Source organism: Ovis aries, chromosome 1 (assembly GCF_016772045.2).
Source record: "Ovis aries strain OAR_USU_Benz2616 breed Rambouillet chromosome 1, ARS-UI_Ramb_v3.0, whole genome shotgun sequence".
NCBI classification, from domain to species: Eukaryota; Metazoa; Chordata; class Mammalia; order Artiodactyla; family Bovidae; genus Ovis; species Ovis aries.
Window position 1 is genome coordinate 185,481,144 of NC_056054.1, and position 22,943 is coordinate 185,504,086.

Genomic DNA, 22,943 nt, shown 5'->3' on the forward strand with positions numbered 1-22,943 from the left:
GAAATTCATATTTATTTATAGGTATAATGATTCATGCATTGATAAGTAAGAAACAGCAATATGATTGTTTTATGATTGTCTAATGCAAGTGAAAGGGTTGTTTCACAGAGCCTGGACTATACTCTAAATGAATCATCATTTGGTTTTTATGGCAAACATATTATTGAAAGCACTGTGACATTAAAAAAAGTACCTGTGATGACAGGATACCCAATGTTTTCAATTACAAGAGCGGCATACTGTATGGGAATGTAAACAAAGTTATAAAACAGTGAGAGAACTAACACATTACTGATTTTTATATTAACTACCTCTCATCTTATGCCTATGTAAGGAAGACTAATATCTACACATGTTTTATGCATTCAGGAGATACCTTTAATTTTTTCAATATTTCTAAGCTATGTGGTTCATCTTATGAGTTTTTCAAATTGCCACCCATCTCCAAAAATTTTTCCAATACATTTACTGAAAAAAATCTCCATACAAGTGGACCACCCAATTCAAACTTGTGCTGTTCAAGGATCAACTGCATTTACATATAATTATCAATATATTTGCTCTTTCCATCATGCTATTTCAGTTTCTCTTCTCTCTATGGTGGACTTTTCTTTATTCTTCCATTTTTTCCCTTTCTACGAGCTTTTAAGCTACGCATTCTATTTCCAGACTTTTAGGGGTTGCCTAGAAATCTTATGCAGTTTCAGTCCCTGAGTTGGGAAGATCCCCTGGAGACAGGAATGGCTCCCTACTCCAGTATTCTTGCTTGGAGAATTCCACGGACAGAGGAGCCTGGTGGACTACAGTCTACAGAATCACAAAGAGTTTGATATGATCGAGCAACTAAAAAACTTCAGGAATCTTAACAGGCACACTCTACTAATTAAAATCTGATTTATTATCTTTCTCCTCCCTCAACAATATTGAACCTTAGAAAACTTTCATAGTGATCATCCATCTTCTGACTTACATGTTTTTGCGTATTTTAGCTGTGTGTTGCTTTTCAACTCCCAAGCATTGTTATCATTGGTTTATATAGCTGTTTGTTCAGATTTTATGGTCAGTTTTTATTCATTTTACAAATCTGATTGGTCAGTTGTTTCACAGGCTTTTTCTCTTTCTTTGATTGTCAGCCTCTTCTATTTATTTAAACATTCTTTGCTTGATAATTCAGGCGTCTTTGCAGATCTAATCTTGCTGTAAATTGTTTTCACTGTCTCCTGCTCATGGTGCCATGTTAGCTTTTTATTCATGATTATGAGTTTTTGCTCATATTCCTTGAAAATTACTTGTGTGATTCTTTGTGTCCAGGTGGAAGGTGAGTTCCTCTACGGGGTGAGGTGGGGGGTGGGGAGGATTAATTCTGCTTCTGTGGATGTCTAGGAGCACTAACAACCTACAATCAAATTCTTTGTGGCTTTTCTGGACACACAAAGTATATACATTTTTTTTCCTGCAAGCCTGTATGAGGTCAGAATTATAATTCAAAAAAATCAGAAAAAATTTCCACATACCTGGTCAGTTCAAGTTTCCAGTCAGTCAATTTTATTTGCAGTTTTCTGAAGGGTCAGGGTCATGGAACAGATTCATTTCTAATTCATTCTTATATGTGAAATGGTCAGCTCTCATCTGCTATGCTGTTAAAAAACAGAAATTTGTGTGTTGAAATGTGGTGTGGTGGCCTAGAGAGTCTCTGGGGAAGAGCAGCGAATAGGGCAGTTTCCAGTGTCTGCCCACCATCCGCTATGCCTACTCCCAGGTAGAACTAAAGTCACACCCTCCAGGTGAAAGTCGCCTGGAGAGGACATCTAGAGTACAGCTCTGTGAGTGGGTGTGAGTTCTTGACTCATTTACCCCCCAGCTTGACTGGGACCTGGGTATTCTCTCTCTGCGCTGTGAGCCTGGCTCCTCTCTCTCCTCATCTGCTTATTTACGCAATTGAAAACAGGTTTTCTGCTCAGCCTTTCCAGTTCTCTCTGGGAGTCTGGGCCACAACACACTTGAGGGGCCAGCTCTTTGGGTCTCCTCAATTCCAGAACAAGTGTCCTGTCCCACAGACTTCCCTGCGTTCAGGCCGTGTGACCAGCTCATGGCCTCCTAATCTGAGTCTATCCAAGTATTCATTCTTTGGTCCAACCCAGAGACTCCTTTCTTTTTCCTTCTCATTTCTTCCTCTACCTTTTCTCTCTCCCATGTTCTTCGTCCATGTGTTTTACTCCAGGGCCCCCTTATTGAACACAAATATCACGCTAACATCTTTCTCTCTAGCTCTAGTCCTCTACCCCCGTTTCTTCTATGGAAAGTCAGCTCTTGTGTCCACAAAACCAAACAGGAGAGATGCACACTGCGGCTGCCTCCGCACACCCCCGTCCAGGGTTCTCATGCTCTGTGGTGTCCTCACTTCTAGTCCAAGAGGCTCAGAAGCAAAGCTGGAGGTGGGCCGTGAAGAACAGTGGAACCATGCTGACCTCGTGCACTGTGGAGAAGCTGACTCTGCATCTACAAATCCCATCCTTGGCGCAGACGAGGATGAAGAGGGTCCCCAGATTTGCCGTGTATGTGGGGACAAGGCCACTGGTTATCACTTCAATGTCATGACATGTGAAGGATGCAAGGGCTTTTTCAGGTAGAGTTACCTATCAACTTTCACCCACCTGCTGCAAAATGGGTCACCTCTAACTGGGGCTCTGCCACTAGTTTCCTGGGTACCATCTCAGGGCCTCAGCTTCAGAGGCCCAGGTTCAGAGCATGGGCTGGTGGCCCATCCAAAGTCCTCCTAATTAGTCTCAGGAGAACCATTAACATCTGAGAGGAAATCATCTTCTATTTTCCTACTCTACTCAGGAAAGGCCCCTTTCCATTAAGATCTCCCTTTGTTTCTCCATGTGCTCTTGTGTAAGAATTGAATCGCCAGTCCAGGTCTGTCGTAGGGTGCAGCATGCTTGGGGCTGGTGCATGGTGGGGATGACCCAGAGAGATGTTGTGGGGAGGGAGGTGGGAGGGGGGGTCATGTTTGGGAACGCATGTAAGAATTAAAGATTTTAAATTTTAAAAAATTTAAAAAAAAAATAGCAAAGACAGCAAGTGAGTCAGTAAAAGAGGAGAAAGAATTTGAAAATCCACAAAATTCAAGAGTTCAAATCACTCTTAAGGAGCGGTGTTAAATAAAGAATGGCATAAAATAACCAAAGAATATGACGCACCCGCTCACCTAGAAACAGAGATCCAAAATATTAAGGACTAAAAGTCCCAGCTCATAGCAAGACAGGCTCGGACAGAAAGGTCACATTGTTCAGCTGACGAAAGAACAATGACACTGCTCAGTGCAGGCTCAGACGAAGAGGAAGAGAAGCCAGCCAGGAAAGAAGGGAGGGCCAGGTGTGTAGAGGGCAGCTCCCGCTGCAGGGGCACACTTGGGCCCCTCGTGCATCCTGAGGACAGCCAGCTGACTTGACCTCTGCAGAGTTCCTCCTGATGGCTGGACATTTAAATGGAAATGGACCCCAGCACAAAGATCCAGCTTGCAGTCCCATCAAAGCTGGGCTGCCAGACAGTTGGGTGTAGGAAAAAACCCACAGTGGGGTGTCCAGGCCAGGAGGAGCCCAGTAATGCACTGCAGCAGCCCAGGACCCACCCAGCCCCGCCCCGACTCCTGACCAGAGTGAAGAAACCCTGGTTTAGGAGCCGATGGGGTCAAGTTTGAGGTCCCAGGCATGAGGTCAGCTCAGGAAGCCCTCATGCTCCAGGGAGAAATGAACATCCGTGTGGGGTGCTCAGCCTATGCGAAGCTACGAGCAACAACTCTCCACTCACGGTGCTGAACAACAAGGAGAACATGTCACCTCTCACATCTAGAAGTCCGAGGCCTTCAAGGCGTTGGTGAGCCCAGCAGTCAGTCCTTTTTCCTCTTCTGCCATCAGAGAGTGGCTACCCTGCCTGCTCCACTGAGGGCAGCAAAGTGCCAGGGGTTCAGGCTGCGAACCACAGGGCTCAGCTGAGGAATAGAAAGGCCCCTCTTGTCTTCTAAGAGCAAAGAAATCTTTCCCAGAAGATCCTTCAATTCACATCACCTAGACCAGAGCCCCAGACAGCTCTAGAACTGGTCACTAGCAAAGAGCCCCAGACAGATCCCTGAGCTGGGCATCCACCAATGAGGTCGCACAGAGGAGGAAGGACACCTGAGCCAGATCTGGATTCTCCCTGTGGCTCACTGTAGGGGTCAGAGCTTGGATCCTGGTATCAGGCAGACCTGAATTCAAACTTCAGTCTGTCCTCTACCTGAGGACAGCGAGCGGTGTCTTCTCACAGACTCCATTTCCTCATCTGTGCCAGGCAGATGACCAAATGAATTTCGTAGGGTTCTAAGAACTAAGTTTGCAAAGCTCTGCACAATCTGTAGCCCTGCATCCAATCCACAGTATGGCTGATAAACGTGGGCTCCTTCCCTCAGTTACCAGGGGTCTCTTACCCAGCAGGGGAGGGGATGGGGCCTGAGAAATACACCCCCTGGCTGTCTGGCTCCTGGCCTTAGGTCTCCCGGATCAGCCCCAAGGGTCCACTCAGTAGCCACAACTGTCCATTTTTCATTTTCCACACTGCTGGATCAGAGCCAGAGGCTAGATCCAAAGAAGAATTTGTTTCCATCTATTCAGCTGTGAACGGAGAAGGCGATGGCACCCCACTCCAGTACTCTTGCCTGGAAAATCCCATAGATGGAGGAGCCTGGTGGGCTGCAGTCCATGGGGTCGCTAAGAGTCGGACGCGACTGAGCAAATTCACCTGCACTTTTCACTTTCATGCATTGGAGAATGAAATGGCAACCCACTCCAGTGTTCTTTCCTGGAGAATCCCGGGGATGGGGGGGCCTGGTGGGCTGCCGTCTATGGGGTCGCACAGAGTCAGACACGACTGAAGTGACTTAGCAGCAGCAGCATTCAGCTGTGAAAACTCGGGACAGGGGGATAAAGTTAGGGGCCCACTGGCTGGGTCTTCTGGTGAAGTGCAGGATGGCTGGGCTGTGGGGGAGGATGTGTGTGTGCTGGGGTCTCTAGCAGGAATTTACCACCTTGTCTCCCATCTGGCACAGCTGTCTGGGGACACGAGGATACAGTGCCCAGACACTCCACCATTATGGGGCTCTGAGCCTCCCTTTTCCCCTGCGGCAGTTAGCAAGGTGAAGCCTTTTTCCAGTGAGGTAGAAAGTTTCCCGTAGCGTACGCATCCTCTGACCTCCCAATCTAGAATGGGGACTGGGGAAGGCAGGAGGCTTATGTTTCTTACACACCCGGGGCCAGATTTCCTCCAGTCCCCTCTTCCAAGGAGAAATCCAGGAAGAAGCCACCTCCACAGAGACTTGGTCCAGTTCTCCTGGGGTTCCTGGGCATTAGGAAAAAGAAGGGGAGAGGGTACGGGCCTCAGGGTGCTGAAGCATCCCACGAAGCAGCTCCGGTGCAGGCCCTGAGCAGCATCCGCCTCCCATGTGGAGGCTGAGGACAGTCTAGTACCTAGCTCCCCTTCTCCAGCAGGCTTGGAGGCCTCTGGGCACCCACAGAAGCCTGAAGAGCCCTGGTCTGTACCTTTCCTATGAACCCCACCCAACTCAGAGGCAAAGGCAGAGCCCACAGAGGGTGTGACCAGTGTCCGTGTCAGGGGCGGACAAGAAGCCAGGGTACACAACGTGTCCTATCTTCTGCTCTCTGTCCTCTTGCAGAAGGGCCATGAAACGCAATGCCCGGCCCCGGTGCCCCTTCCGGAAGGGCACCTGTGAGATCACCCGGAAGACCCGGCGTCAATGCCAGGCCTGCCGCCTTCGCAAGTGCCTGGAGAGCGGCATGAGGAAAGAGAGTGAGCAAAGGCCACGGGAGCGGGAATGGGCATGTGAGCCACGTGTGTGCAAGAACATCCATGTGCGCGTGCACACAGGGGCAGACAGCAACCTGAGGTCCCCGGCTTGTCCTGGAGGGACTGGAGAAGTGGAGTGTTATCGCCATTCTCTGTTCTTGGAGGCCTGATTCTCTCTGGCCAGGGTCGTACCCCACTCTGCCCTCAGTTGCACTCGCGTGATTCGTGTTGTGCCCTTCATAATAGTTTTAGCCAAATCAGGGGAGCTGAATTGGGAACGAGAAGCTGGAGACTCATGGTGTGCTTGACCTGCACCTTCTACCAGTGGCCCAGACCTAGCATCCTCAAGGAATTGTGTGCAGCCAGTGACAGAAGGGTTCTCAATTCCCCTGTCCATCTTTGGTATAATTGTGCTCCCAGGGACTCTGAGATTAAAGAGCATGGGAAAAGGCTGGAAGTTTCCAAGGTGTATTTCTCTCCAACAGTCACAGAGGGCTGCGAGACCTTGGGCAACCTTTAAGGGGCCAGGTTCCCTGGGCACTGGCAGAGAGCCTTTCCTACAGACGAGCTGTGCCTGTTGTCCCCTCCCTACCAGGACCCCCTCCCCCAGAGCTCTGCTCTACACACACAAGTGGGCTCCAGAAATCCGTGGATGACCTTAAAGGCCCAGGCTACACAGGAAGTGTCTGGAGAAGATACCTCTTGCTAAGCAGTAGCCCCGCTCTCTGAGACCCAGAGATCTTGGGGGACTCTCGGGAGTCTTAACGGAATCTGATACACCAGAAACAAATAATCAGGTACATTTATGAAACAACTATGACATAGAAGCAGTTATATTAGGCACTTCCCATGCAGTGTCTCATGCTACGAGCAGTGTGAGGTGAGCACTGTCACTCCAGCTTACCAGGAAGGAAAGAGAGGGAAGAAGCCCATCAAGGTCACCACTACAAAGTGGCAAAGCCGTCAGTGAAGCCTGGTGCCTTAAGATCCAGAAGCCGGAGCAATAACCACTGTTCCACAGAGTTGTCTTGAACCCCACGGTCATAGGCAGCACACCCGTCCTTCCCCGCAAGGGTTTCTCCAGAGGAGCCCAGAGTCTTTGACTGTCTGGAAAAGGGCAGGATTTTTGTCACCAGGCTGTCCCCATCCCCTGCTGCTGCCTGAGTCTGCTCCTGGCTGTCTTTGCAGTGATCATGTCCGATGCAGCTGTGGAGCAGAGACGGGCCTTGATCAGGAGGAAGAAGAGAGAACGGACTGAAACTCAGCCCCCTGGAGCCAAGGGTCTGACTGAAGAGCAGCTAATGATGATCCAGGAGCTGACGACTGCCCAGATGAACACCTTTGACAGCACCTTCATTCATTTCAAGAATTTCCGGGTATGAGGCTTTCGAGATGGCTCTGCTCCTGTGCTTGCTCCTCAGAACCCCAATCTCTTTCCCAGGGATTCTCGAAGAGCGGCCCCTGGACTCTCAGGAGAAGCAGCGGCACCTGGAAACTTATTAGAAAAGCAGATCCTCAGTTCACCCCTGAATCAGAACCTTTGAGGGCAGGGCCCAGCAGTCTGTGCTATGACAAGACCCCTCAGGTGATTCTAACTCATGCTCAGGTCTGAGACACTCTGCTCTCTCCTTCTACAGCCTGTAGAAATGGAGTCTGAGTCAGCAGTGGAGTTACGGACGGCTGAGTTGCACCAGGGTTGCTGGCATTCAGACGCAGAGGGGACATGGCATTTGTGCACTGCTTTCACTGATCCAGGAAACTTCAGTGACCTCAGCAATGGCAGCTTGTCTGACCCCAGTGCCCCTTTTCACCTGCGCTCACAGGCATCTCATGACCCACCCAGCTCACAGACTTGGTAGCCAGCGGCCCCCAGAGTCTGTTCTTTCCATCTCCAGCTCTCAGATCCTTTTCTGAGTTTCCTGAGTGCAAGTTCAGGGACACTCGGGACACACCCCTCGATGGAGGCCCCCTCACCTTCCACCAAAGCAGGAAGCGAACCCATCTCTGACCAGGCAGGAATGTGAGGGATCGTGAAGTCAGAGGCCCACCAAAGAGAAGAGAAGAAACCAGCGCTCTGTGTGTGTGTGGGGGGGTGGTGGGCGGGGTGGGGGCTGGACACGCCGGCCACGGTGCGTCCTCTCAGGGAGCAGCTGTGGTTGCGTGCACCTGTCTGGGCCGAGGGGAAATTCCTGTTTGGGAGAATATATATTCTGTCTCTCCTCTCTCCTCTCCCACTTCCGGCTCATGCCCCAGCTGCCAGATGTGCTCAGTAGTGGCCGCCAGAATCCAGAGCCTCTGCAGATTCAGTCCAGGGAAGAAGCCGCCAAGTGGAGAAAGATCAGGGAAGAGCTATGTTCAGTGAAGCTCTCCTTGCAGCTTCGGGGGGAGGACGGCAGCGTCTGGAACTACAAGCCCCCAGCCGGCAATGGCGGGAAAGAGATCTTCTCCCTGTTGCCCCACATCGCTGACGTGTCCACCTACATGTTCAAAGGCATCATCAACTTTGCCAAGGTCATCTCCTGTTTCAGGTAGGACACGGGCTGGGTGGACGGTGTGGAAAGGAGCAGGGTGTGGCCAGGAGGTTCAGAGGGTCTGGGATGGACTGCTCTGCATTTGGAGACACTGGTGCCAAAAGACACGCCTTTACCTCTGCCCCCAGGGCACCTGGTCGTGTGGGGGAGTGGTGCCCTCTCTGTCTATGTGGCTCATTAGCTTTCTGACTGCGGCCTGCTATCTAACCTGTGGCTCAGCTGCCTTATCTGCTGCTGCTAAGTCGCTTCAATCGTGTCTGACTCTGTGCGACCCCATAGATGGCAGTCCACCAGGCTCCCCTGTCCTGGGGATTCTCCAGGCAAGAACACTGGAGTGGGTTGCCATTTCCTTCTCCAATGCATGAAAGTGAAAAGTGAAAGTGAAGTTGATCAGTTGTGTCCAACTCTTAGTGACCCCATGGACTGCAGCCCACCAGGCTCCTCCGCCGTAGGATTTTCCAGGCAAGAGTACTGGAGTGGGATGCCATTGCCTTCTCCAGCCTCATCTGCTAGACTGGGGCTAATGATGCCTGCCTTGCAGGGCTGTTAAGTGAAATAAAAAAACCTCTGGAAGAGCATTCAGCACACACATGTGGATGTTCAGAGAGTGATGCCCCTTCCCCATTTTCCTGCCAAGGGGTGGGAGTCACAAGTTGATAGTTCAAGAGCAATGGAAGAGTTGGAAGGAAAAGGAAGGAGGCCCACAGAGAGAAGAAGAGGGCTAGGAAGAGATGCTGTGTCGCCAGCAGTCTGCTGCTAGAGAAGGCTGAGAAGGAGGACAATGGGCTGGGACTCCCCAACTAGGCATGTAGGCAACAACCACCGGGCAACTGGGGTGACTGAAAAGCTCTGGGCCCTACTGGTGTGGTGGCAACCACAGCCCCACAATAGGGAGCCTGTCACAGTGTGAGGCAGCACCAGGCGTGTCTTCCCTGGGGGTCAGGCCCACCAGGCTGGGCCTGGGCAGGTGGAACTGAATCACACAAGGAGCCCTGACTCCATCCGCTGGCAGAGGGCAGGTTCTTTTCCAGGAGCCCATGGGTTCCCCTGTGGGTGACATGCAGGACTTATTTACTGGAGTGAGGGTTGTCACAGGCTGGAGTGGGGTTCAGATTGTGGCAAAGTAGGTCAAGGGAGCAGGGAGAGGGACTCACTTTCACCCATGGACCCAGCAGATCCCCCTTGACCATCCGATGACCCAGGACTTACCACCAGGGTGGGAGGGCACTCATTTCTTGTGACGATCAGCTTTGAGCACAACCACTCCAGGAGGCAGGTGTTACTCTCACCTTCATTCCACAGACAGAAAACTGAGGTTCACCGAGGTTAAGGCAGGTGCACAGGATCTCAGTTAATCAGAGAGGCCAGCTTTGGAAGCATACAGCCTTCAGAGCTGGCCCCCTGCCAGGTCCTGGGCAGGGGACTGGGGGGGACACAGAAGGAAATGATCAACTTTGTGGCATTTGTGGCTCAACATTGCAGATCTAAAAGAAGAGGCTAAACGCCTGAGGAGACCAAAGCCAGGCACAGGTCCTCCTCAAGGACTCCCTCCTGGGCTTTTAGGTAGAATGCCTCCGTTAGTGGGGCATGGTGGTGGGGGGCTTTCAGGTAGGGAGGGCTTCCCTGGTGGCTCAGACGGTAAAGAATCTACCTGCAATGCGGGTTTGATCCCTGGATTGGAAAGATCCCCTGGAGGAAGGCATGGCAACCCACTCCAGTGTTCTTGCCTGGAGAATCCCCATGGACAGAGGGGCCTGGTGGGCTACAATCCATGGGGTCACAAAGAATCAGACATGACTGAGTGACTAAGCGCAGCACAGCACTCAGGTGGGGAAGTCACTGTGTCAGTCTAACACAGAGACTGGAAGCAGCCACTGTGGCTGGGCCTGTGCTCAGTGCTGGGGGTGGGGTTCAGGGCACTCAGCCTGCCTGGAAAGAGCAGACACAGCTAATTCATAACAGACAGCAGGAAGCAGACTGCCCTGCTGCATGGCACTCACGCTGGAGGCACCTGCAGGACTGCACTCCGGAAAGACCTCTAGGAGGCATAGGGACTGCTTGGCCTGAAGGACTAGCAGGATTTACTTAAGTGAAACTAAAGGGCTTCCCTGGTGCTCAGCAGTAAAGAATCTGCCTACAGTGCAGGAGACCTGTGTTCGATCCCTGGATTGGGAGGATCCCCCAGAGAAGGGAATGACTACCCACTACAGTATTCTTACCTGGAGAATTCCATCCACAGAGGAGCCTGGTGGGCTACAGTCTATGGGGTTGCAAAAGAGACATGACTGAGCGACTAACAACACTTCACTTCAAAGGCGTAATCATTCCAAATGGGGAAACCTAGGCAGAAAGTATGAAGCCGGGAACCAGGAGCCCAGGCTGTGCAGGGAGCTGGAGGAGATGGGGCTGGGCTGTAAGGGGCCCAGACACCCAGCCACATCAGCAGTGGAGAGTCCCTGAAGGTGGCAGGGGCCCTGAAGGTGGCAGTGAGGAGGAATCTGCTTGCTGGATTGTGAGCGGGAGAGAGTGGAGGCAATTCGAAGGCTACTGCAATCGTGCTCAGGGGCAGGACCCATCCCGCCTCTTCTCTTCGCCACCCCTACCCTGATTCAGGATTACAGGAGTGGGTGCGGGCCTGTGGCAGCTTCCTTGGAAGCCAGCATCCCCTCCTTATCCTTGCTGCCAGGGACCTGCCCATAGAGGACCAGATCTCCCTGCTGAAGGGGGCCGCCTTTGAGTTGTGCCAGCTGAGATTCAACACGGTGTTCAATGCAGAGACCAGGACCTGGGAGTGTGGTCGGCTGTCCTACTGCGTGGAAGACCCTGCAGGTGCCTGAGAGATGCCTGTCTGTCCTGCCAGAGGGTGGGAAAACAACCTGGAGGGAGGAGAGGAGCCATACCAGGATCCGTGGATCCTGGGATCGCAGTGCAGGAGATCGGGCCATGGGAAAGGGGGCCTTGGTGAGGGAAATCTGAGTCCTGGGTCAGTTCCCTGAGAAGTGGCCCCTCCAGCCTGCACCCACCCACAGGTGGCTTCCAGCAGCTTCTCCTGGAGCCTGTGCTGAAATTCCACTATATGCTGAAGAAGCTGCAGCTGCATAAGGAGGAGTACGTTCTTATGCAGGCCATCTCCCTTTTCTCTCCAGGTGAGAGCCACATCTGCCTTGCCTGGCTTCCCCTTGCCCCTCCCTTAGTCTCCCAGGCTTGCTCACACCCCATCAGCTTCAGCCAAGGGCGGGGGCAGCATTCCTTCCTTTGCTTTCCCCAGGGAAGGCTCCCAACTGATGGCCTTGCCTTCCACTCACTGCTCAGCCAGGAAGGGGACTGCAGCTCTTTGCTCCCAGGGTCAGAGGGTGATGCAAAGCCCTCTTAGCAACCCCCTCACTTCCTTGCCTGGGAATCCTTGGCTCTGGAAGGTGGTTGGCTAGCCATTTGTCCCCTCTGGGATGGACCAAGCCTATCTTGGCCCCCGTGGCCTTCCCCTCCCCACCAGACCGCCCAGGTGTGGTGCAGCGCCTCGTGGTAGACCAGCTGCAGGAACAGTTCGCCATGACCCTGAAGGCCTACATCGAGTTCAACCGGCCCCAGCCCGCCCACAGGTGAGCCGCAAACAGGGAGGGTGAGGGTGTGAGCCCTGCCCCCAGGGCCCTGCTCATCCTGAGGCAGCCTCTGATTACCAGGGCTTTGGGGCCCTGTTTTGTGGCCTTCATTGAGGTCTCCAGTCAGTCAACTAGAACTACTATTTGTTGAGAAGAGCCAGCCCTGGTGCCAAGCAGTTTACATGCACATCATATTTAATCCTGAAAACAGCCCCATGCAGCAAGTGCTACCATATCCTGCCAGGGACTGGAGGCTCAGGGTGGCTGACCCCGGGGCCCACAGCCAGACAGGTGGGGTCGGAGGAAGGTCCTTGCCGGTCAAGTCTACGGCCCACACCCTGGAGCACTAACTGCCTAACCACCTCCCAGGACAAACTCCAGGTAACAGGGGAGGAAACTCCTTGGACCTGGTCACCCAAGGGAGGAGGGCTGCTTGTTCAGGGCTTGGCCAGACAGGGGCTCCCACCCTATTCACTGGGCCCCACATGGCCCCAGTACCGAGCCTGGGCCATGACCAGGGAAGGCCAGCGCTGGGTGTGCTTGCGCGAACGTAAAACCTCGAGTCCTTACTTGGCCTGCTGCGGCTGGCTTTTGAGCTTGGCTTCATGGGATGCTGGGTGTCTTGCTTTGCTCAGTCCTCCCCTGTATGGAGCCATGAGGCATCGTGGGGAACCTGAGGCATGAGGTGTGTCTCAGACACTGGATCCCAGGCTAGATCCAGGGAGGGATTGCTGCCTGCAGCCCCCACCTCCATGGCTTCTCCCCTTGGTCCTGATGCCCATTCATTAGCCATGGCAGTGAGGATCCCCCCAAACTGTCCTGTTCATGCAGTGTCTGGATTGCCTGTTTCCCCATGATGTCCCTGTGTGCGGAGACTGAAGCCTGGAGGAGGAGATGTGGGTGGGGAGAGTGGTCCACACCTCAACGGTGCCAGGCTGCTCTGCCCCCTTGTCCACAGACTGCCGTGGAAGCTTAAGGAGTTCAGCTGAGCCTTGTCTCTTGGCTTACCTGAGATGAAAACCCTCAAACATGCGCAGTTGCAGAGGGGCTCCAGCTCTGGTGGGTGGGGGCAGGGCAGGCTGTACTGCCAACTGTTCCCCTGATTGGCCGGCAGGTTCTTGTTCCTGAAGATCATGGCCATACTCACCGAGCTCCGCAGCATCAGCGCCGAGCACACCCAGCAGCTACTGCGCATCCATGACGTTCACCCCTTCGCCACCCCACTCATGCAGGAGCTCTTCAGCACCACAAATGCCTGACTGGCCACCCCAGGGCAGGCAGAGCTGGGGCCCTCGCAGCCAGAGCCGCCATTCCTGGGGCTAGACAGACGGACGCTGACAGTGACAGACGGTCCTGCCTCCCCAGGGGTCTCACAGAGACAGCTGTGATGACGGCGGGCTAGCGTTCCTCAGCCCCCAGCTCGGTCTGGGGAGAGCCAAGCCCAAGTGCCTTACATGGAGACTGTGCTGGCCCCTAGGTCAGGCCCTTAGAGAGGCAAGGCACTCCTCTCCCCTTAGAAGGGGCCCTGGGTCTGGGCATCTAGTGTCATGGTGGGAGAGGGGATAGGACACCTGGGGCTGGGCATTTGAGGGTCTGTGCCCACACCCAAGTTCATTAGCTTCTTGGGTTTTTTCACTGCTTCATCTGTTACCCCTCCTCTCCCACTTGCCAGCCATTCCCAACCCACAACCTCTAGTCCCAAGTTGCTCTGTGAGTTCCAGGCCTGTGTGCGCTAATGCAGGTGCATTAGAGTTGAGGGAGTCCTTTAAAGAGAGGCCAGAAGGCCTGCACTCAGTGTCACAAGCTTGTCATATCCTCTTCTGTTTATTCTTCCCTCATCCTGTCTCCATTCATGAAAACACATCATTACACACAGACAATATGCTACCTGTTGTGGGGAGTACACGCTGACTCAGACATGGATCCTGACCTTGATGGGGCTATGTGACTTGATGCAGGTCAGCTTCACAACCGAACTGGGACTGGTTCCTCCTGAGACTGGAACACTGAGGACTCCGTGGTGAGGCTATACGGACAGCAGTTAATAAATGTGTTCCTGTTTACACATGTTTTCAAAGCTAAAGAGTATGACAGCCTTTCCTTTATAACCATTTTGAGTAAAAATGTTTCTGTATTTTTCACAAATTATGGGCATCCCATACCTAAGAACCAGGCTTATCATATATGATCCTATGTTTAATGTCAAATCAGGGCAAGAGGACTTAAATAACTAACTTTTGGTTAGAGATTTAAACTTTTTTGGCCTTCCTTTCTGGGGGGAAAAAGAAATACGGGGATGGTGAAAGAGAAATATATTTGTATATATTTCTATTTTTATAATACATATTTTACTATTGCCCTTTACATATATGAAGACTTTTGGTGTGAGAACATAAAAAATGCATTATTTAACTTGGCTTGTTCATAAAAATAATTATTCCATATAAAACCTTTACATACCATTCAAAATGTAGTAATTTTAAATGATTGTTTTTATGCAAATGAAGCTACAAGTTAACTGAATTTTAAGGAACAGATATTCACTTTTACCATTTTTCAAGATCACACTTGGAGAACTTGTCATTAAGACTATACATCAAAGCAAACAAACATATTCTCTGTCACCCCTCCAGATTCCCCAGCCTCTTCTGCATCAAGGGGATGTAGAACCCACTAATTTTTAGAAAAGAATCTGAGGGAAAAGTTCTTCTTTCCAAACACATTGCAGATTTTGCCCCCAGTAATTGTGTCTAATTATACTCATTTAGAAATATAAATATATTCCTGTACCATATACATCTCTTCTTTCCCATTGAAATAATTTTGAGTGTGCCATTCACTCAAGAGTCTGAAATGGTTGTTAAGTGTAGACTATGGTAAGGTAAGAGCAAGGTGATTAAGGTGGGATGTAGAAACACCCATCTCCCAGTATTGATTTTAAAAATACCCGGGCAGTTTCACAAATATTGAATTGATATGTACGTATGGATGACACATATTATAAAAACTAAGTGTAGTCCAAGTGCAGTTACGGTTCAAGGTTAGGTGCACCAAAGAGCTCACACAGCAGTCTTCCTTTCAGCAGCTTTGTGGATGTCCAGTTTATAGGGCTAGGAGCCAAAGTCGACTTTCCTGCTCTTGAATGTTTGGATTTCCCTGTTACTCCCTTCACTGAGCTCTTGAGCAGTAGAACTTAGCATCAGTTTCTAGGTATCCCTGAGACCCCCATTCTTTTTCTAGGTCTTGCCTCAGTCAGGTGAGGATGGAGTCAGTCTCCAAAGCTCAGGAGAGAAGCCCAAGTTAAGTTACTGCTTACCTTCTGGCTCCATTAAGACAGAGCCACTCTGCCACCAATCTCTACCTGGTCTGGACTATAAGGATCCAGTTAAAGCTTGGATATCAGCAACTCGTGAGAATGCCCATTGTGTCCTCTTTTCTGAGAAGAGAAACATACACTTAATGGACCATTCCTTCACAGCCTGTGACAACTCGTGGGCTTCATCATACCATTTTCCATGACAGCTTCAGTCTTCCCCTTAACATAACTGCAACCCTCCTAAACCTAAAGGTGCTAGTGAGTGGGTGAAATAGTCCTGTACCCGAGAGAGGGGTGAACACCCCACTGCTTTTGTTCACTTCAGACTTCTCCACAAAGGGGAGTTGCAACCTGAGTGCTCCTTTTCATAACTACCCTTCTCAATGGGCACCCAGGGTCACTGCTCACCTGAGAGATGATCTCAAAAGACGGGTTCATCACTACTTCTTTTAAAGTCCTTAACCCATTACACAAGTGACATCTTGCCTATTTGTGCTGACACCCACCCTTCCCCCCAAACCCCTGCAACTGGTAAAAGTGTTTATTTTATAAATATTAGCCAGGCCGACCACCACAACAATAAATACAGGACCAGACTTTATCCAATATAAATTTGTTTTTATTGAAGCAGCAGTCACATGACTTTATATCTAGCCTTTAGATTAGGCCTGACGGAGTGAGCCAGCCCCCCAAAAAAGATGTTTCTTTTTGCACTAAGAGACATAACATGTTTACATACATCATCCAGTATTGGAAATGAGCAGACTCAAACACAACATGTGTTGGTTTACCTGGGAGGTACAGCCCCACTATTTGTGGTGTTCATATAATTCACAGATACTCCCAAAGACCATTACTAATGGGATGAAAGTTAAAAGAAAATAACAGCTACACCAGACCATGAACACAGGAATCAAAGACAGCAGCTTATACACATTTTAAAAAACTTGTCCCTTTCAGGCTTGTATTCTTTCTTTTCAAAGCAATGTTTGCATAGCTTCCTCAACATCAACTCCAAAGGTTTCCAAGATGGAAGCTGCACCTCTTGGGGCTATACAATGGAATAAGATCATTTAAGAGAATGAGAATTAGTGTTCATATCTTGACTTTTGTTAACAGCTTTGTGTTTCTCTAATTCGAGGAATGAAGTGGTGATGTGACTACATAATGCATTGGCAAAATAGATAGGGTGAAGGAAATAAGGTTGGGTACTGAAATAAAGACCACACACTTGTGAATTTTAATTTCATTTCCAGGCTAACCTACTTTTTATTTAATGCAAATTACAGTACCAGTTAACTATTTCCAAACCAAGTCACATAGAACGAAATGTATTTACAAGGGAATGGGGGAAGGGAAAAAAAAACATTGAGCATACTTTTCACAAAAAAGTTTATATTTAAAATGAAAAAAAAAAAATCAGTCACAGAGGCATTCAAGTAGTAATAATGTTATACAGATTTTGCTTTTCCTTTATATCAAGACAGATTTGCACAAGTGTTTGCAATAGTTTGTATACAACCCACAGTCCTTTATATATATATATATATATAATAATAAATTTTGTTTTTTAGATTTGATTTTAAGATGGAAGTGGTCACGCTAATTGGTATGTGTACAGGCCCAAGTGATCCATCGGCAACACATTTATGAATGCAAATTTTACAGGCAAGCACATTTTCATACATCTATCTGTATCTGCCTGTAGACAGATATAGTTAAGAAAAAAAAAACTTAAAAATTAACACAAGGAAGTCTACTTTGTCAAGTTAACCCCTTATGTACTGGTTGTCATTTTGCTTTTATTGCAGAGGTGCAAATGGAGCAACAAACTTGAATAAAACGTCATAACCCTTGTGAAAATAATCCAAACCCCAGAGATTACTTTCAAAGCCTCTCAAACACAGACCTTAGTCTGGGGCTCTACTCTGCTTCTAGTTGTCTTATTTTCAGTGGCTCAGGTTTCTACCAGAAAAGACAGATTTTACTGTAAAGCATACTTATTTTTCTATATAAGGGATATAAGGGAGAAAGTGTTCGACTCTGTGATTAGATGATCAACTAACATGAACAAGAAATCCGATACAATTTTGGTTTAAAACAAAGAAAAACCCCCAAGCTCCTGGGGATCTGGCATTGGCCAAACTTCCTTTGGAAGATTCCAAAGTTAAATCCCTTAAAAAGGAAAGGGAAAAAGAAATGAAATGCCAGTGTCTTTATATCCACAGGGATAGAGAATACAATAGTCCTCTTAGAAACCTTTGCATTGGTGTAGACAAGATGACGGGTTAGGCAGGCTTTGTTAAAACACAAATAAAAAATATGTGTCTAAAAATTAAGAGGACTTTAAAAAAAGGACACAACATGTTGCTAGAAAGAAGGTGCAGTCTTCTGCCTTGCTGGAATGAACACATGATATTTCAAAAATAGCAAGCTTTGGTTTGGTAAAGTTTTTTTTTTTTTTTTTTTTTCTTCTACTTGAGACATCTTATATGGAGTACTTGGAGGCAAAACAAGTAATTTTGATTTTTTTTTTTCTTTCAAAAAAGGCCTTCATGATGGGCACACAGTAAGAAACAGATTTTTTAAAAAGATAAATTAAAATGACATTTCATTGAACAGGAGTAGAGGTGACAGGGGGGAGGAAAGTTCCCTTGTGAAAACAACAGTCCCCACCGCGCAGGTGGCAATCATGCAGCGGCCGCTAGTAATTGCACCACAGCATTTTAGACCACTCGTGTATCAAAACCGATACAAGTATTAAGAAACATCGATTTACAAAAACCAGTTCTCTCTCTCTCTTTTTTCTCTCATTTGGGAGGGAAGTAGATGAAATGGAGAGAGAGAGAGAGAGAGAGAGGGCAGAAGGCTCCCGGAATCTGCTGTTTGTAAGACCCATGGTTAGGGTTTAGGGGAAGAGACGAGCAAAATCTACTCTATTCCATATTCTCCGGCTCGAGGGCTCCCTGGCACTACACTAAGTCCCTGGGTGAAATGGAACTGGTCACTGCTACTGAGGAGGAAACAGATGTTCAGAACCAAAACAAAGGTAGGGCTTGAATGAAATGAGATTATGAAAATGATTATGGTTTCCTCTTTCCACTCCTGAGCATGGTAACTGTGGAAGGGGCAAAGACACTGTTATGAGTGAGCCATTATTTCAAAGGGAAGGGGGTGGGACAGGGAGACATGGATATTGAGACCAATTAGTATCTGCAAAATGAAAAACAGAAACGAAAAAACAAACACATGGAAGCGAAGGCACTCCAAACTATATAGATACACTATACATTGCTAGAGTTATTGTTACAATAATACAGGCCGGTACCTACTGTACAGAGTTAAAACTATATGGCTTTAAAAAGCTCGTCTACAATTTGTCTGATTATTAAACAGAATCACTGCCCTGAACAGTAACTTTTTGCTCATTAATAACAGTTCCTGGGTCCACATATTTACATACAAAACAATAGAACTTAAATTTAAAAACATTGAAAGAAAATATAATGTACAAGCTTGAATTTGGTGAGGAGCTTTTATTATTATTATTTACAAAAAACATTATTCAGAGACCTGGATCCCACTTGTATAAGAGTTCTGTGATCCCACCATGATCCTTGAGAAAGAAAAATCACGAACCTCAGCCCTCACACATACACAATTAAAATGAGAGAAAAACTTGACTTTTCTCTCTTCTCTTATCCCATTTACGGCGGGAAGTGTTTCCTAAAAGAAGCACAGATTTTTGCATTCTCCAGCAAGTATATCAGTTCAGAGCACTGTCTGTGTCCACGTCTGGCTGGGTAGTTTGGTCTCAAAGTAGGTCCACTTCTCTGTCACAGACCTGCCATCCAGCTTCTTTATCAACCCTTTCTGAAATGGTCTATCAAAGCCATTCCCTTTAAGAATTAATGCTGTCAAATACTTTGATTCAGACTTCTTTCAAATCTTAATTTGCTCTCAGAAGCTCATTACGAAAAGTAAAATGCAATTTGTTTGATTTGGTTTGAGTGAGTGTGTTTCCTTTCTCATGAACTCTGATATAACCAGAGGTTGGAGAAACCCTTCTGTGGCTTAAGAGCTTAGCTAGACAGTGAGTGAAAACCAGGATGGCTCACAGGTGCCTCTCTGGGTACTGGTTCACGTCAGCAGGCAGTACGACTCTCTTGGAGAGTCACACACACTTGGTTAAGAAGCAGGACAGGGTGCTGGGACCTGCGTGAGGGCTGCCAAGAGACTCCACTTCCGAATCACCTGGAGGGCAACGCCCCTAACATGACCTAAGGTGACAACAAGGAGGGTGAAAGGTTACAGTCTGGGGCTCAGCTCTGCAGCCCAACAGTTATCAGCTAACCTTGGAAAGGTGTGTGGGGAAGGAAGGTAGGCGGGAAAGGCGGCCATCACTCAAGTGATCTTTAAATGTAAAGTACAACTGATTGTGCCTTAAAGATTCATAGGTCAAGTAATGGCCCATAAGCACCAAGGTGTCTAAGGTTCATTTTAGAGTATATAAGGCCCACATAGATGTCAACCTTAAAAATATAAAACAAACCAGCTGTGAAAATCTATTTCCTTACTGCCAACGTAATCCTTCAATTCTCCTTGCTTTCCAAGGAATATTGCTTTTTCTTCAAAAACAGAGACTGAGTCTTACACTGTTCACTGATTATATGAAGAAAACAAAAACTCTTAACTAGGTGTAGGGGGAAACATCCTCATGCTTCAACTGGTCAATTTTGATATTGTGGACAAAAACAGAAAGACAGAACAAAACAAAAAAACCCCAAACAAAAGGCAGTACTGAATCTATGTATATAACACATATACACACATTTATATAATCAGCTTTCCTATAAAGTCAGCAGGTACAAGTGACTGTTTATGTCATTTTCATGTGTAGTTTTTACTATTCCTACCATCTAAAATCATCACGGCCTATCTCACATGCATCAATAAATAAAATTTAAAAAGCTTGAGGTTAAAAAAGCTGAAATTAAATACAGATTCTGGATTTGGAGTTAAAATTAGAACTATATGCAGAAAGTGGCAATTTCTGCAAGCTCAATTTGCAATTAAAAAATAGGAAAAATAAACCAGTAGACTGTTACAATTCACATTATTTAACTACAATGTCCTCTCAAGTGTATCTTTCCAAGGGAAGCAACTTTAGAAAATAAAATCTGGACAAGTTCATTCACAGTGGTGAGATCTGCCCGGCCCACCCTTCTCCAGGTTCATCAGCTTTTGACCTCTGCAGCCAGAGTGGCCAGCTCAACACCCTTCTCAGTCTTCTCCTAGGTCACGAGATTAAAACTGTACTAAGTTTTATAGAGAACCTTTGGTCAGGCAAACAAAGACCCACACAAAGAGCACACACGCTTCTCCCCTGACAGCTTCGGAAGTTTCTTTACCTACAGAAGTTTCTTCACTACTAGCACTGATTAAGAGTAAAATAAAACCTTGACGTCAATTAAGAATTTTCCCCATATAGATTCAAACTTTATTGACCTCCTGGGTTACAAATGACACACATTTCCTTTGTCTGCCACACCTGCCATTGACATGCCAAAGGCAAGTCTTCAAGTACCCGAGGATATGGATTAATTTTACAAGTGACATTTAAGTCCCCAATGAGTTACACCTGCTAAGCTCCCAACCAATTTCAAGCTGTGCACTATACCCAAGTCTTACACTTGACTTTAAAAGAAAACAAAGTTCAAAAAAACTTCAGCACAGAACAAAGTCTTCTTTTGTGGAAGGGGCATGAGGCAGGAGTCCTGTTTTTAAAGTATACAACAGCAGACTTTTGATAAAAAAAGATTGTCGTGGGAGAGAGATTGTGTGTTCTAGTGCTCCGCTTTCCCCCTCCCCACAACCCCTCCCACCCCCTGGATCTCCCTCAAGTGAGAATACAATGAAACTGGTTTGTATTTATAGATATTTTACAAGGTTAAATAAGAACAACAATAATAATAAAAAAAATTGAACACTAAAATGAATAGGTTTTTTTTTCTCTTTTTAATTTTCTTTCCAATCGTGACCAGTGTTGCTGAGTGACACTCAAGTAAACTGGTGGTTGTTCCTGTGCAGCTGGCTGCTCGGGACTGTTCAGGAGGAGTCGGAAGCTGATGCAGAAGCGGCATTATTGGTCTGTCCACGGTCTCCAGCATTAGCATCTGCAAATTGAAAGCCCCAAGAGAGAGCATGAACAGTGCTGTAATACACCAGAGAGAAAAGAATGTGGCCTCAACTGTGGACTGAGAGCTGTATCTGGAATGCTGTTTTAAATATGGCCAATACTATGATATTTCAGTCCCTCTGCTGGATCCTCAGGTTGGGAAATCTGTTGTGGGCCCTAGAACTTTTGCAGCAGTGCGAGAACTTCTTTGGTATAATTGTTCTCCAGTTTGTGGGTTGTCTGCTAGGCAGTCTACGGTGGGGCTAATGGTGACCTCCTCCAAGAGGATTTATGCCACATGCTGCACCACCCAGGTCTGCTGTAGCCAGAGTCCCTCTCTCTGTGGCAGGCCACTGCTGACCCGTGACTCCACAAGAGGCGCTCAGACACTCAAAGACAGGTCTGGCTCAGTCTCTTGTGGAAAATTCTTAAAGAGTCGGGAATACCAGACCACCTTACCTGCCTCCTGGGAAACCTGTATGCAGGTCAAGAAGCAACAGTTAGAACCAGACAAGGAGCAATGGACTGGTTCCAAATTGGGAAAGGAGTACGTCAAGGCTGTACATTGTCACCCTGCTTATTTAACTTATATGCAGAGTACACCATGCGAAATGCAGGGCTGGATGAAGCACAAGCTGGAATCAAGACTGCTGGGAGAAATATCAATAACCTCAGATAAGCAGATAACACCACCCTATGGCAGAAAGTAAACAGGAACTAAAGAGCCTCTTGATGAAGAAAAGAGTGAAAAAGCTGGCTTAAAACTCAACATTCAAAAAAATTAAGATTATGGTATCCGGTCCCATCACTTCATGGCAAAGAGATGGGGAAACAATGCAGTGACAGACTTTCTTTTCTTGGGCTCCAAAATCACCGTGGACAGTGACTACAGCCGTGAGATTAAAAGACATTTGCTCCTTGGAAGAAAATGATAAACCTCAACAGCATATTAAAAAGCAGAGATGTTACTTTGCCAACAAAGTTACGTCTAGTCATAGTTATGGGTCATAGTTTTTCCAGTAGTCATGTATGGATGTGAGAGTTGAGATATAGAAGGCTGAGCACTGAAGAATTGATGCTTTTAAACTGCAGTGTTGGAGAAGACTCTTGAGAGTCCCTTGGACTGCAAGGAGATCAAACCAGTCCATCCTAAAGGAATCAGTCCTGAACATTCATTGGAAGGACGGATGCTAAAGCTGAAGCTCCAATACTTTGGCCACCTGAAGTGAAGTGTTGACTCACTGGAAAAGACCCTGTGCTGGGAAAGACTGAAGGCAAGAGGAGAAGGGGACAACAGAGAAGATGGTTGGATGCCATCACTGACTTGATGGACACAGCTCCAGGAGATGGTGAAGGACAGGGAAGCTTGGCATGTTGCCGTCCACGGGGTTGCAAAGAGTCGGAGTCACGACTGAGTGACTGAATGACAACAACAATGCTATGAAATATGAATTTCTTTCTGCATAGATCTAAGTATG

At 47.8% G+C, this 22,943-nt stretch overlaps 2 protein-coding genes across 6 annotated transcripts in view; one reads left to right on the top strand and one right to left on the bottom strand.

Annotated features, from left to right (window-relative positions):
• Nucleotides 1–1,257: 1,257 nt before the first annotated feature.
• On the top strand, nucleotides 1,258–14,054 carry NR1I2 (nuclear receptor subfamily 1 group I member 2). The gene is made up of 9 exons (XM_060397210.1): nucleotides 1,258–1,318; nucleotides 2,269–2,626; nucleotides 5,711–5,844; nucleotides 7,030–7,217; nucleotides 8,095–8,369; nucleotides 11,059–11,201; nucleotides 11,402–11,518; nucleotides 11,866–11,971; nucleotides 13,086–14,054. The coding sequence occupies exons 1-9, from the start codon at nucleotides 1,258–1,260 to the stop codon at nucleotides 13,228–13,230; spliced, it is 1,527 nt and encodes a 508-aa protein (XP_060253193.1). The 3' UTR covers nucleotides 13,231–14,054.
• Nucleotides 14,055–16,525: 2,471 nt separating this feature from the next.
• Nucleotides 16,526–22,943, bottom strand: part of GSK3B (glycogen synthase kinase 3 beta) — a 218,976-nt gene continuing 212,558 nt past the window's right edge. For 3 of the 5 annotated variants that reach the window (XM_060417607.1, XM_012180332.5, XM_012179101.5), the window contains one exon: nucleotides 21,287–21,463. Coding sequence is in view for 2 of the 5 variants with exons in the window: in XM_012178649.5 (XP_012034039.1) it covers nucleotides 21,396–21,463 (68 nt within the window). In the remaining 3 variants the exon portion in view is untranslated. Of the gene's footprint in view, nucleotides 21,464–22,943 lie in introns of all 5 variants that reach the window. The other 2 variants (XM_012178649.5, NM_001129740.1) reach the window with 2 other exon arrangements.

Excerpts from the sequence above, each read along its gene's own strand:
- NR1I2 (XM_060397210.1), top strand. The coding sequence starts at position 1,258 with ATGAGTTTTTGCTCATATTCCTTGAAAATTACTTGTGTGATTCTTTGT. Across the intron at positions 5,845-7,029 it reads GAGCGGCATGAGGAAAGAGA|TGATCATGTCCGATGCAGCT; the intron begins GTGAGCAAAGGC and ends CTGTCTTTGCAG. Across the intron at positions 11,972-13,085 it reads CGGCCCCAGCCCGCCCACAG|GTTCTTGTTCCTGAAGATCA; the intron begins GTGAGCCGCAAA and ends ATTGGCCGGCAG.